Genomic DNA, 14955 nt, shown 5'->3' with positions numbered 1-14955 from the left:
ACTCATTTAAAGGGGTGTTCTGCTGGCAGTCCCCCTCTACACAGGCAGCCTGAATCTCTTTCCAGCCAGACGGATTCACCCAGGAACACCAGCTGCCCCTCCAGTCAGGACGAGGAACAGACAAGCTTCTCTGGCCCATCATTACATAAGGTATGGCATTTCTCTTGCGGGCCTATACTCATTTGTGAAATCCCCTATTACACTATGTTCATAAAGTAATTATTGGCAAGTCAATAGTTGCCCGTGTTACACATGCTTGATGAACCTGGTTATGTAATAATGTTCCACTCATTTGATTGCCTATTGATTTGGGAACCAGTGTGCATGTCACGGTGGACACTAGATTAGTTATTACAGAACGATAGATTGGCTATCATGCACAGTCTAATGATAATTGAATCGACATTCCCAAGTGATGTTCTGTACTCATCTCTCATTTTCCAGCTAATTTTTTCACTCTATTTTTTGGGCATCATCAACAGTATTTCTGAATGAATCTTTTTCCTTGTCAAAGTAATTTTGTTTTCTTTCATACAGGAAAAGACACATGAACTGGGTCGAATCATGTAAGTGTGTGATATAATTCTTTTGAGTTTGTTAATAGTCATAGTCCAAGCGACAACCATGATCATAGATTAATTGGTTGCACACTCAAATTATTTTGGATGTGAATATCATCATATATACTGCCCCGATTAATTTCAGAGACTCAATGTGTAAAATGAGAATAATCGATTAAGAATTATTAAATGAATTCATCAAATGCTCATGTACATTTTCTCTCTGAATTTCTCTTTTGTGTATCTGTATTTGAAAGGATACTACACGAGCAGAATGAAGGTCTGCATCAAACTTTGCTAAAGACAGCAGTGAGGATGGAGTGTTTAGGAGAGGAATTCATGATCAGCCAAAAGCTTGTGGAGGCAGAACTTCAGAGGACACGTATGGAGCTTAGCAACCTCACAGAGAGGTTTAGGAGGTAACGAATGCACAGAAAACACTTTTTGTTCTTCTGGTGGAGTTTAAAGAGGACTCATTATGCTTTTAGGCTTTTCCCCTTTCCCTTAGTGTGTTTTCTTCTGTAACGTGGTGATGTCACCAAATAACACATATGCATAATGCCTGCTTAGTGGCTAGTTTGGCATGACCTCAAACAAAGCTAGTTAGAGCAGAGCAGAATTGGAGTCCTAGAGTTTGGTTTGGTTGATCAATCATACTGTATGTGGGCTGGTATGAGAAAAGTAAAGCGTTTTTTGAACATTAAAGCATGTAAACGTGTTCTAGTGGAAACCCAAAAATACAAGTATACACTGAAAATAAGCATAGGTCCTCTTTAACCTCCTCCTGTCACATAATCACATCACCGTATACATAATACACAGAAGTAATTTTAATTATTTCCTTAGGAGACAGAGGTAGCAAATAGACAAAATACTTTTTTCCAGACTGCTGTTATTAACGTATACTCTTTATTAGACGGTTTGGGGTTCTACATGTTATACTTAATAGGCTGCTGAATCAATTTATTCCTCAATCAATTAACCAAAAACATAAATTTGGGCTCATGTGACGTTACAGAGATCTGAAAGTGTAATCAATCTAATCAATATGAACAAGGCTCAATCTGCTGGCCCTTAAAATATGCTTTGAAATGAGATTTCACCTCTGTTTTTGCTATCATGTTTCATACCTAAGGTGGTAGCTGCAAATGACGCATTGCTATATCACTTAACCTCATACAATGTGCATGTATACTGCAATATATTGTACAATTGTTAAGTAACTTCTCCCTCTTTACCTGTGCTTTATTATTTCAGACTGAACGACAACTGCTCCTCCACACAACAGACTAATAGTCTTCTAGAGCAAAAGCTTCATTCAGTGGTAAGATTGGAATCATTTCTATGTTTGTTGTGCCTGAGCCTGAATTATTAGAAACATGAAAACAAATATGATTGTTGTTCCCTGATAATAATTAATATTATCATATGATGCATGGATATTCTTCGTAGTCACGCTGTTATCAATATGTCCCTCATACTATTGATTTTTTTATTTTATTTTTGTTTTTTATTGGTACCTTTGGTTGTGGCTTCTGCACCACTGATATTACATGTATTGTAAGCAATAAGAAATGTCAATGATGAATGTAGAAACGAGTTTTGAGACATGCAGGAGCCTTTTTTTTTTACTGGATTATTAAGGTTGAATGAGCAGTAAAAGTTATTCAAACTCTTGGGAGGGGATATTGTGACTTGCTGGAGGTTTACCTGTGACAACTGTGCTTCTTATACTGTCTGTTTCAGGCTCAGAGTATGGAAGGAGAACGCGAGAGGTTGAACCGTCGTATTTCAGCACTGACGGAGCAGCTCGCTGATGCAAAGTATACCAACAGTGTGGAAACATTCAATGTAAGCTCTTTACCTTCCTCCTAAAGTCGAGGCAGATAGAGGCTTGTGGCTGGTATGGGCAAAAATAGACAGACCATTACATACAAAACCCCCCTCTTCTTTATTTTTTGACTTTGCGTCATTTCATTAATGAACTGATCAACTTGTGACCTCTACTTACTGTAGGTGACGTCAGTGCTACACAAAACTGACCTCTATTTGTCAGATGATGTCATCAATCAGAGGGGTCCTCCCATCACTCCCCCTCCGGCTCAGTTCATGGACAGCCATAACTATGAAAAGGCCAAAGCCGGCGGGCAGGAGCAACCTCTGGGCCCAGTTCCAGAGGAGGAGGAATCTGATTGGTCAGAGATGGGAGACGAGACCCCGCGATTTATACTGGCAGGATCAAACAGAGGTCAAGTGTGGAGACATCGGGAGGCAGACGTGGACAAAGACAGCGAGTCAGGGGGTGAGGAAATTGTCAGACGACATTCTCCGCGCCCACCTCAGGGACCTCATTTCCAGTTCACCATCCACAATGAGAACCTGTGTGATGGCGTGATGGGTGAGGGCACTTACAGGATCACCACAAGTCCAAACCTCGGCTCTGCCGTCCTGATACGGTCAGCTAGTCTGGAGGAAATCCCTCTGGCACGCCACCACATGCAGAAGGAGCTAAGAGGCACGGAGGCCATGATGGACCTCCACCACCAAAGGGATGAAGCTATCATGGATTTAGATAATGAGATCATTCATCACTGGAGAGCGAGCAACGAAAGGGACGCGGCTATAGGGAGGCCGATAGAAAGCAGAATGTCAGAGGCAGATAGCAGCCGGGCCGGCCTGCAGATGCTCAACCACTTCATATGTGGAATTCAGCCTGGCGAAGGAGGACAGGGCAGGGCCGAGGTGCACGGCTGGAGAGGAGGGATTCCAGACGAGGTGTTGAAAGGGGAGCGAACAAAGCTGTGACAGAAACATGAGTGCACTGTTCACTGTGTCTGAAATCATAATTTACTTTGATTTTTATTTGCACCTGATTCGACTGTTATCAGGCCATTAAATAGCATTATCAGTCACTAATAGCACCATAGATGTGGCTCATTAAGGGCCTACTACGCCTACTACATTGTAAACTTAAAAGCAACACGTTCTAACATGTTGTAAAACTTAATGAAATGTCACAATTTGAAGACAAACAAAAAAGCTTCTTTAGGTTTAAGCAACAAAACTACGACTTCTTTGGGTTTAGGCAAAAAAAAAAAAAAAAGAAGATTTTGGCAATAAAACTACAACTTCTTTAGGTTTAGGCCAAAAAAACACCACTTAGTTAAGTTTAGGGAAAAACATTGTGTTTTGGGTTAAAATAACACAAAGACAACTACACATTGTTGGTTTCACATAGGATGCAAACTCCAGTCTCCTGGGTGTAAACCCTGTGTTTTGTGACCCATCCATCGTCCCCGACCTCCACCCATTATGGAGTTTCATGCTGTCTACACTACGAGCCTCACTTCCGTTTCTGCTCCTGTCATAATTACTATGGTCGCTAGAGGTCGCTGGCATGTTCTTTTATACCTTGTTTCGGTGCTCTGCCATGTGAATAGCTGATAAAACCTACTAGTGGGTGTAGTAGGCCCCTATTTGACCTACCTCTATGGGGCTTATAGCGACCGATGACGCCTATTTAATAGCCTGACATCAGTCTAATCAGCTGTTATTAGGAAAAGTTCAATGCAGCTTCTTTTCAGTGGCTCAGTGGTTTAGCACCTCTAATTAACATGTGGTTGGAAACTGTAAGACTTACTGGATTCACTTTGTATCTAACTAACACTTTTCAGACAGCACATTGGGCTCCCTCATTTGTTTCTCAATACAAATCTACACTCAAATAGACAATTGTATTACAGTACACATGTTCAACACATAATCACAGTTTTAAAGAGGACCTATTATGCTTTTATACTTTTTCCTTTTCCTTTAGTGTGTTCTATAGTTTTTTGTGCATGTAAAAGGTCTGCAAAGTTACAAAGCCCAAAGTCCACGCCAAAGTGAGTTGCTCTCCCCCACAGAAACACTGCTCCTAAACTGCCTAAAAATGCCTCGCTTTGAAGTCCTGCCTTTTCTTCTGTAACATGGTGATGTCACCAAGTAACACATTTGCATAATACCTGCCTAACAGTTAATTTGGCATGCCCTAAAAAAAAAGCTAGTAAGAGCGGAGCGGGAGCGGAGACTGAAGAGTTTGGTTCAGTTGACCAATCACAACAGAGCTGGCCAGCTGACCAATCAGAGCAGACTGGGATTCTCGAGTATGCACCTGAAAATTAGCATGATAGGTCCTTTTTAAACAAACCTATAAAACATGAGATCAATACAACCAACATTTGCCAAGTGGAATTGGAGGCGGGTAAATAATATATATATTTAAAACATAAACTATATTTTTCTGTACCTTGAAACATCCTCTACAGCTTAACTTTGGTCATTTAATGAAAGAATGTATATTTTTGTTGTATAAATACAGATATAGGCATTTCCTTTCCTGTTCTAGTTACATCTCTTTATTCTGTTTGCTTTATTGCATGCAACATTATGTATTCATATAAGGTGTACTTCTTGTTTAGGTAGCCACAATTATGCATTGTTGAATGCATTGTTTCACATTATATACTAAAAGTGTTAAGCACAATCTAAAAACATCCTAATCAATTGTTAATCAATTTTCCTGTTGTAAAACGTAGTATTAGCATGTGCCATATAACATATTGTATACTTATAAATACAGTTATGAAATAGCTTTAATTATGTGTATATGCAAAACAACTGTCCTGTCTTTGTGCAAAACATTTATTTCCTCTAGTTACAATAATTATCCTGCCCAAAGAAATGCTTGCAATTGAACATGTTTCACAAGCTTGTGTAAATATATTCCATGTAACTCTGTTGATGTAACATCTAATAAATAAAATGAAGAAACAATGAAATAAATGAAATTTCAACTGTCTACTTTTGTTTTATTTCAGCTCGGAACATGATTAGAAAGAGGAAGAGATACTTTGTTGAACAAAACTTGCAGGTGTTCTGTGACAGTGAGACATGTTTTTTTTGAAGACAGGCTTTATAACTATCTCACTGAGATCATCTTGTGATGATGATGATCACACCAGCCGCGATGCAAAATCTAACAAACACAAGGCTTTCATCCAGGAGATCGCTGTTCGTGTCCAGTGTGATACGTTTCACTTTGACGTTACAATCAGCTGATCGTTCATGTCCTGTGTTCACAACGTCAAGTCCTATTTTCACTGTACAAACATAGTAATTTTAAGCCCAACCATGTTAATTCTTCCCTAAACCCAACTAAGTGGTTTTGTTGCCTGAAAACAAGTGTTTTTGTTTAATTCACAACATTAAGCATGTGTTTACTGCAATCAAAAAGTGACTCTGAGGAGTTGTTAAGCACGTGTTTAGTGCGACGGAAAAAGTAACTCAGAGGGGTCTGACAAAGCGTCAATAGTCTACAGTATGTGACGAGTTGGGATGAATGAGCATGTGTTGAAACAATACCAGCGTCACTGTGGTGGCTGGTAAATATAGCCATGGAGACTGAATAGTCATCAGACAGTCAAACCAAAGAAATTTTCCCCTGTGACTGTTTATTTTTTCGCATTGAAAGTACATTTTTAGCCATGTTAGCAGTGTGGTTCTATGGATGTCAGTCTGATGGTCGGTCAGTGGGTTTTGGACACCACTTTGGTCCAGATTGAAATATTTCATCAACTACTGACCTTTCCTCTAGCGCCACACGAGGTTCGCATTTGTGGTTAAGAATGAAATGTCTCAGAATTGCCCCTGACTTCTCATCTAGTACCATCATCAGGTCTAAATTTGGATTTGTTGTTTATGACCACATAGTCACAAAACTGATGACATTCATCAGCCTCAGCTGTGCTTTGTTTTCAGTGTAGTAAGCACATGATAGTATGCTAAACTAGATGGACATTGTACTTGCTCTGTTGTGACCCTGGCCTGGATAAGCAGGATGAATATGAAATGATGGATCTTGTACCCGGTTGTGTTGTGTACCAGTACCAGTACCAGTTAGGCAAAAGGAGACTCATCATGCTGTCTTGATTCTGCTTAAAACAGACAACCCAACCTTGCGTTCAGCACAGGGGCACCACAGAGAGAGAGAGAGAGAGTCCTATGTATCCCTTTGAGCTCCTCACGGGTATTATAAGATAATCAACACTTGGGAAATAAAGCCCATAAAATTAAAGTATTATTATAAAATATAAATCAGAATGATTTATTTATCTGAATCTCATTTTTGTCTCATTTTCTTTTAATCTCAAATGTATTCCAGTTCATGTGTGCATTCGAAGGCAAGTGTTACACAGTTAATGGATTATAATAATATCCATCTCCCTGTCAGGTCTAATTTGTCTTGTTATCCGTGTCCCTCTGTATGAGTGATGGGTGCTGAGCAGACAATGGCCTGGATTCACAGACCACTTTAAGAGGATAGGTAGGCATTAGTGGTATGACGTTCCCTGCATCTAGGTTTGCCAAATCCAGTGTGCCAAATCCACTGTGTGGCACACTGGATGGTATATAGTGGTCGCCGGAGATAACTGGACCTTTTTTCAGCACTTTTTGGGGAGACAAATAAGGTGAACTTTGATGCACGGACACCTGTTTGATTGGAGATGCACCACAATCTTTATCCTCCAAGGATTTTACACTAACCTCGCTTGACTTATGGATACAAAATTTGCTCTTGGAAATCTGTTATCTTTTTAATTGAGCTTGCTCTGTTGCTACTGGTTTATTTTTCAAATTTGTCATCTTCATCTCTGAGCCTTCAGAGTCCTGCTTCTGACCTCTCCTCCTTCTCCCTCGCAGACAAAGCACAGCATCGGCCCTCGCTGCCTCGTCGCTCTCCTTCCCCTATTCCCCCGGTAAGACTCGGATTCACTCGCTGCAACCATGGTGGTGATGAAGATGAAGTTCCCCTTTCAGAAAAGGGTGAAGCTGGCCCAGGGACTGTGGCTCCTCTCCTGGTGCGCCACAGTTGCCGGGGCCATCACCTTCAGCCTGGGCTGCGTCCTCAAGGTGGAGCTTCGCAGGAGGGCAGAGGTACTTGAGTTTTAATGAGTTCATCATTCCAAAACGTTCTTGTTTATGACTATCTTTTAACATGTAAGTTAACAACCAATTGTGTAATTACTTATAGTTTAAATGGAAAAACAAGTGACATGCAATGATGTTTCAGTGTAACTTTATAGTACAATGAGTAGTCCAGCTGTGTTCATACTGGGGAGAAAATCAATCTGCCTTGTTGCCTTTGGTCTGATTATACTGTGACAGAGAAATCAGATTAGTTGTCAAGCAAATGTCTACACAGAGGGACGGCATATTTGGAAGTTGTAAGGTGACACAGATGATTACACACTAATGTACATCAAGTACACCTGACAGATGCCATCTGTGCCCGTCTTACTTTCAAACTGTTGGCACCATCTTTTTGAGAGAAATCATAAAAATTAGAAGAAGTGTCTTGGAAGGATAAATGAAATCTGATACCGTCAAAGGAATGTCCTTGATGGAGACCAACAAGAGATGAATACACCTGTGACCCAATTTGGATTCTGACTCATCATTTAATAAAGCAGGCTCTGTCAGTCTTAATCAGCCTAATCCCTACTCCTGAAGGCCGTCATCACAACTGTGCTTTAATAACAAACCTATAGTTATTTATTAGCTTATTTGGATGTATTTTATTCCGACATTTAAATAATTGAATTCAATTATTTGCAGCCTCAAAGACATCATATTTTCTATGTTGTTATTCACACTATTTCAAGTATTTTTTGAAAATAAAGTATCAAAAAATGTATTTTAAATTTTAAGAATTTTACGGCAAAAGAGCCCTTTCGACCTGTTTTGATTGCTTGATTCTGTTTACATGGCTGTAAAAAATTTGCATATTATGAATGGAAAAAGAAAATGACAGATATATATACGATAAGTAAATTAATAAATCACAGAATATTAGTTTTACAGAAATGTCCTCATGTTATGTCACATTGTAGTTTACTCCACTGATTTTCCTCCCATCATTTCGCACTGAAATAAAATCAATGTAATTGAATCTAAGATGTTAAAAACACACCCGATTCTGTACAATACTTTTAGTGTCCTCCATACACCAATGCACATACACCTTAATTATACACGTTTATTCAACTATTGTCTTCTTTAAAGTGACCTTCAAATGTCCTTTCCCTCCCACTAAAATCAACCACTTTAGATGTCACTTTGTATGAGAATTTCCAGACTTGTGGCTTGTGCAAAGATCCTCCGCAAAAACCAGTAGAATATGCTCGCTTTGCACAGACTTTTGCACACAATACAGAGTCTCATATACTGTATAACCTTACTGGGTAATACTACATTTAAGAAGGGACGGATCAACTGTTTTCATATATCTCGGTTTATGTGTACTTGTAGGCTATGTACATGTTTTTGAACAGTGTATAGATGAATCCTACTAGCAAAATTAGGACTGAGTGAGAAAATGACAACTGCAGTTACTGTACTGCACTGTAGGTGCCCTTGAGCAACACAGCTGAGCCTCAACGGCTTGAGGTGAGCTGCTCAGTGCTCATTAAACTCTGATTAAACTGAGATGCCCTGTAATGCCGATGATGGAAATTATTATGCATGCATTTAGGAGATTTCCCCTTTATAAATAAAGGTTGAACTCTTTTGAACCTTCAAAGGTTCATCAACATACATGTTGCGTGGTTAAGTTGTTCAAATCCACAGAACTTGAACTTTAAATTCAGGCTGAATTAGTTGGATATAACAAAATAAGATACAATACATCTATAATTCACACTTATACATCTATACTAGCAGCCAGTCTAGGAAATATACTCATTACCAGCAACACGTAGCTTCAGGAGCTGTTTAATAACTGGTGGAACTTTAGTTATATGTGGGTGTTTGGGAATAGATGTTCAACATAATATTTCCAGGTGAATTTCAGGCCATTATATAGGTGTTTTTTCGGTCGCTATAAACACCATAGATGTGGGTCAATAGGTGCCTACTAAACCTAGGTGAAACTTAAAAGCAACACCTTCTAACACATTGTAAAACTACATGAAATGTTACGTTTTGAACTCAAACAGAAATGCTTCTTTAGGTTTAGGCAACTAAACTACAACTTCATTAGGTTTAGGCAACAAAACTACAACTTCTTTGGGTTTAGGCAACGTAAACACTTAATTAAGTTGCTCCCAACTCCTCCACCCCAAATGGAGTTTCACGCTCTCTATGCTACAGTACCTGACTTCCGCTTCTGCTCCTGTCATTATTACTATGGCGAGGGTTAAGGTTAGGGTCATTATTACTATGGTCACTAGAGGCTGCTGTCGGGTTCTTTTATACCTTGTTTTGGTGATCTACCATTTGAATAGATGATATCACCTAATATTGGGTGTAGTAGGCCCCTATTGACCCATATCTATGAGGATTATAGCAACTGATAACGCCTATTTAATGGCTTGACAACAGTCTAATTGGCTGATTTTGTGGTAATTTGAGGCAAATAGTTACATTCCTTCTGTCAGATTATATGATTTTTAAGCAGCATATTTTCATATGTTTGTTGAAAGGTTATGCATAATTTTTAACAAGGTATGTTTCCTTACAGCAAACAAATATAATTTATATTGATTGCATTATTGTGTGCCTTACTTACAGGTGATGGATAACTCGGACATACATATTGTGCCCAACACCCTCATGATCGTTGGTCTGGCCTCCTTGGGTATCAACTACTTTGCTTCAAGGGTCTGCCAGGATGCTCTGGATGCCGGACGATTTCCTCGCTGGAAGAACATGTTGAAGCCCTACTTCGCCATCTCTTGCTTCTTCACCGTCCTCATGTTGCTCTCCGTCATCATGTGCTACGCGATGAAGGGCAGCCTGGAGTCATCCCTGAAGGTCGGCTTGAAGAACGGCATCCGCTTCTACAAGGACACGGACACCCCGGGCCGCTGCTTCCAGAAACAGAACATCGATCGGCTGCAGATGGATTTTCAGTGCTGCGGGAACAGTGACTTCAGGGACTGGTTTGAGTGCCAGTGGATCAGCAACCGCTACCTTGATTTCAGCTCCAAGGAAGTGAAAGAGTAAGTTGTGCACAATAGGGGTGAGTTTCCCATCTGTAGACATCTGATTATTGTATCTGTATCTAATCCTGAAACATATCTTTCCTCAGCCGCATCAAGAGCAACGTGGACGGCCGTTACTTGGTCGATGGAGTCCCATTCAGTTGCTGCAACCCCAGCTCTCCTAGGCCATGCATCCAGTATCAGCTCACCAACAACTCAGCCCACTATAACTACGAATACCAAACCGAGGAGCTCAACATCTACCTCCGAGGTTGCAGAGAGGCTCTGGTCCACTACTACATGGGCCTGATGAACACCATTGGGGCTGGAGTGCTGTCAGTTTTCCTCTTACAGGTATACTATGAGAAGAAGAAGCACAGTAGTTTTACAGGGATTTCAGGCACAGTTGGTGGTGCAAAGGTTAGCTTTTAATTTGGAGGATGGTCGAGTTGTAACATTGTTCTTTTAGGGATTGATACAGCTGCAGAGGCGGTATAAAACCACACATTGGCGATTTTAGACTCTTTTTAGAGGTGCTTAAGCACACCTAGATTTCCTCTCAGCACCCCAAAAAATATCATGTGAAACTAGATAACTTAAGGAATCCATTGGCATCAACCATTTCATGTTTGCTTGTCGGCAAGTGGGCAAAAAAATGCTCCAATCTTAGGCTAAATTTTGGCAAGGGAAAACTGGAATTCTGATTTCCAAAGGGGTCCTTTGACCTCTGACCTCAAGACATAAAGACATTTCCCCGATAACTTGATGCAGAAAATGCAGAAATTGGCGCATAAAAATTCACCAGAATGCAGGAAATGAAGTGTTTGATGCGCAAAATTTCCTGGGGGAGGACCCCCAGACAAAGACCATATATTGCCAAGAAATGAAAGTCAATTGTTCTTTCCATTGCAATATCAACGGCCAGCAGCAAAGCTACGCTTCTGCCATTTTGGATTGAAAGAGACTACTGGATGCCAGTAAAACGTTTACCTAAAAAGTGCCATATAAAAGCAAAACAAAATAATTTCTATTCTATTATCATATTCTACCAAAATGGTCTGTGTTGAACAATAACCTATTATAGATATACAGTAATAGAAATGCGTTTTCAGTCCAAAAGCACCGGAGTTTCGCCTCTTTGCTTCTATACTCTTTGCCCCCGAACCCACGCTTAATATGTCCCCCCCACCCAATGTTGAATGAGAGTGACCATCAATTGATTCCTCCTTCATTTATTGGGTCTGATGTGCACAATTTATGCAATATCCATCAATCACCACTTCCATTTCTTTATCTTTGATGATGCTCGCTAATGAAATCTGCATCTACATCTACCCTGCTCCCCCTATTTTCCAACTTCCTCCCTTCCAGGGCTCAGTGCTGGTGAGCTTGCGGTTCCTGCAGACCGCCATGGAGGCAGTGGCGGGGAACGAGAACACAGAGATTGAGACGGAAGGGTACTTGCTGGAGAAATCAGTGAAAGAAACCGTCATGGAGTACCTCGAACCCGTGTTGAAGTTCTTCCTGCTTACAAACCAGGTGGAGGAGGGCGATCCTGCCACCACCTAAACCACAAAAAAATGTGTACACACATGTAAATAATTTTTACACAAAGATAATTAATGATTTGAATTTGAAAATAGAATATTAATCACAAATTTCTATGAATTTCACAGATTTAGGGATAGTATTTTTTATTGTGAGATGACCAGCACGGGTGAAGTAAATATTTACTATATTACTATATTGTACTTTCACACTCAAATTCTATATGCTGAGCTGATACCCCCTCTGTTATCCACATACTGTACAACATCAGAAAAGATATACACAAATACACAAAATCACCTCACTGCTTTTGACTGTGATCTGCATTTAATTGCATTCACACACAAGTCCGTGTCAAAAGCAGTAAAACAATCACCACTCAGTCACTCGGTAAACAGTGATTCACGAGGCAGTGTACAAAAATGGTCTTACAAAAATAAGGAAGTAAAGCTGACTGTAGAGAGACACGAGGCACAATGCTCTGCTGCGCAACAGGACTACTCATGGGACATAATATATAACAGATGACTTTAAAAAAATATTAAAATTTGAGGTTACTAATTGCCTTATGGAGTGGAGTCACTTATTGCTTATTTTTTTCTAACGACATGCAGACATTAAAATACTTCACCCTCCATAACAGCTGCTCCAAGTTGCTAATTTCTTCCCTGCCAGTGAAAGGAATAGGATTATGGAGATGGATATAATCGATGTCAGTAATGCAGTGAAAGCCATCAAGTGTGTCCTCTGTTCTGACACCTTTCTTAAAGCTTTTAATCCAATTTGTTAATACCCGACCTGCTGCCCTTGCAGTTAGACACCTGCGTCAGGTGAATGTAAGATGCAGAGTGAACTATGCCATGGCTTTATTTGCTTATGGAAATATAAGTACTTAAAAAATTATAATGTTTGATGATGATTTTCAAGTTTGGAGGAAGAGTTTTTGTTCTTTTACCCATGTCCCTGGGCAGTTCATAAAAAATAAGAGATTTATTCTACACTGTCTTTATGAAACAAAATATTGGTTAATCTCTAGAATCAATTTCTAATATCAGCCCATGTGAATAGCTTTATTAAAGGTCCTTTTAAAAATATATGTTTGTCTTGAGTGATTTTTCTGGGGATAGGCAGACCTCTTCTGACTCGAGTACACCATATTTAGGTTTAGAATCACCAATAAAGATCTCAGAGGGCTACTTGTTATTACAAAAGCTCCAAGCTATACATTTTGATAGTATCTTGATTGTCTGGTTTGCAACTATAATTACTGTTATTCATGCATCGCCTTGTCTTTTTATAATATTATTATTATTATAATAAATAATAATAATAATAATAATAATTATATACCTGCCAATAATCAAATAGAATAATACAATAACAAATTGAGCAAAGCCAGACCTGTTGTAAGTCAGAGCCATGAAATAAATATTACTTTTGTCAAGGTTAGTGACAGTTTTAGTTGAGACCGTTTTAGAGAGGTGTTGATTCAGGGTCATTTTTGATGAAGAAGTATTCAGATGTTTTACTTAAGTAAAAGTAGAAGCACTACTGTGTAGAAATACTCTGTTACAGTAAAACTTCTCCTTTCTAAATGTTACTTAAGTAAAAGTACAATTAGCATCTAAATATACTAAAAGTACCAAACGTACAAATACTCATTATGCAGAATGGCTCATTTCACAGTGTTATATTAGCCTATTATAAAATATTATATTATATTATTGTGTTTTTATCACTATTGAATACTTTTTTAATGTTGTAGTTCTTCAATGTGGAGCCAATTTTAGATACTTTGTGTACTGTATTGGGTAGATTACTTTTATGTAAAAGGTAACTGATGATGCTGACCAAAGAAAATATTAAATATAAATAATATAAACATTAAAATCTAGATCTGAAAAGTAAACTAACTATAGCTGTCAGATATAGTGGAGTAAAAAGTACCATATTTTGCTCTGAGATGAAGTGGAGTAGAAGTATAAAGTAGCAGAAAATGTAAATACTCAAGTGAAGTACAAGTACCTCAAAATTGTAGCTACTTCATTACAGTACTTGAGTGAGCTGCTTACAACAATCTTTGCATGATGTTGTAATTGATTGCATGAGAGTTATATGGTATTTCTGTCCACCTGGAGGACAAAACAAACATGTTAATATGGTACGACAGTTGAAACAACTTGTCCAACTGGCTTCAAACATTAAGCCTACCATAAATTTGATGCATGACTCAATGGCCTAAAGTGTGTATTACAGTCATGACTACAGTACAGTGTAGTACTGAAGAGCACTTCCGCGGTGAGGCAGAGAAAGAGTCTGTTTATGATATTGTTTCTAATAAAAACATGGTTTAAATTTGGCTGCAAACTTTTGCTTGTGAATGAATATATCAGCAACAATTTGTTTGTTTATTTTGTTTATTTGTTTTGCACAATTTAAGACTATACAACATAACAAAAAAATAAATGAATAATATACAGTGCAGGAAGAGGCAAAAACCACTGGGCTTATCAGAAGCCTCCACCTAGAGACAAGATTAATATAAAGAAATAATTTGACTATAATAGTGATAACAAAACAATTAGGACAAGATATATATATAATAACAACAATAACTATACAGTATATATATAAAAAAGATGTGGTGTATGGTTAGTGTTTGTGAGGAGGATATTGATTTAAATATCTATAAAGACTTCTGGGCAATCGTAACCAGATACATGGACAACATGGAGGAAAAGCAATTACAAGACAGCAATTAAATCACCCTTTATCTAGAACAGATAAATAAAACTAATCTGCTGCCTGCGTAGTTACAACGTCAT

General features: G+C 38.8%; 2 protein-coding genes across 2 annotated transcripts; both read left to right on the top strand.

Annotated features, from left to right (window-relative positions):
* The first annotated feature begins 820 nt into the window (after positions 1-820).
* Positions 821-4485, top strand: LOC141753051 (uncharacterized). The gene is made up of 4 exons (XM_074611367.1): positions 821-979; positions 1818-1884; positions 2307-2411; positions 2577-4485. Exons 1-4 carry the CDS (start codon positions 876-878, stop codon positions 3363-3365), a joined length of 1065 nt encoding a protein of 354 aa, XP_074467468.1. The 5' UTR covers positions 821-875; the 3' UTR covers positions 3366-4485.
* A 2426-nt stretch (positions 4486-6911) lies between these two features.
* Positions 6912-13224, top strand: rom1a (retinal outer segment membrane protein 1a). The gene is made up of 5 exons (XM_074611678.1): positions 6912-7069; positions 7302-7535; positions 10170-10600; positions 10690-10936; positions 11954-13224. Exons 2-5 carry the CDS (start codon positions 7386-7388, stop codon positions 12149-12151), a joined length of 1026 nt encoding a protein of 341 aa, XP_074467779.1. The 5' UTR covers positions 6912-7069; positions 7302-7385; the 3' UTR covers positions 12152-13224.
* Positions 13225-14955: the final 1731 nt, after the last annotated feature.

Source organism: Sebastes fasciatus, chromosome 16, assembly GCF_043250625.1.
Source record: "Sebastes fasciatus isolate fSebFas1 chromosome 16, fSebFas1.pri, whole genome shotgun sequence".
Taxonomy (NCBI): Eukaryota; Metazoa; Chordata; class Actinopteri; order Perciformes; family Sebastidae; genus Sebastes; species Sebastes fasciatus.
The sequence above is the reverse complement of the archived record's forward strand: the minus strand, read 5'-3'. Positions and strand labels throughout refer to the sequence as shown.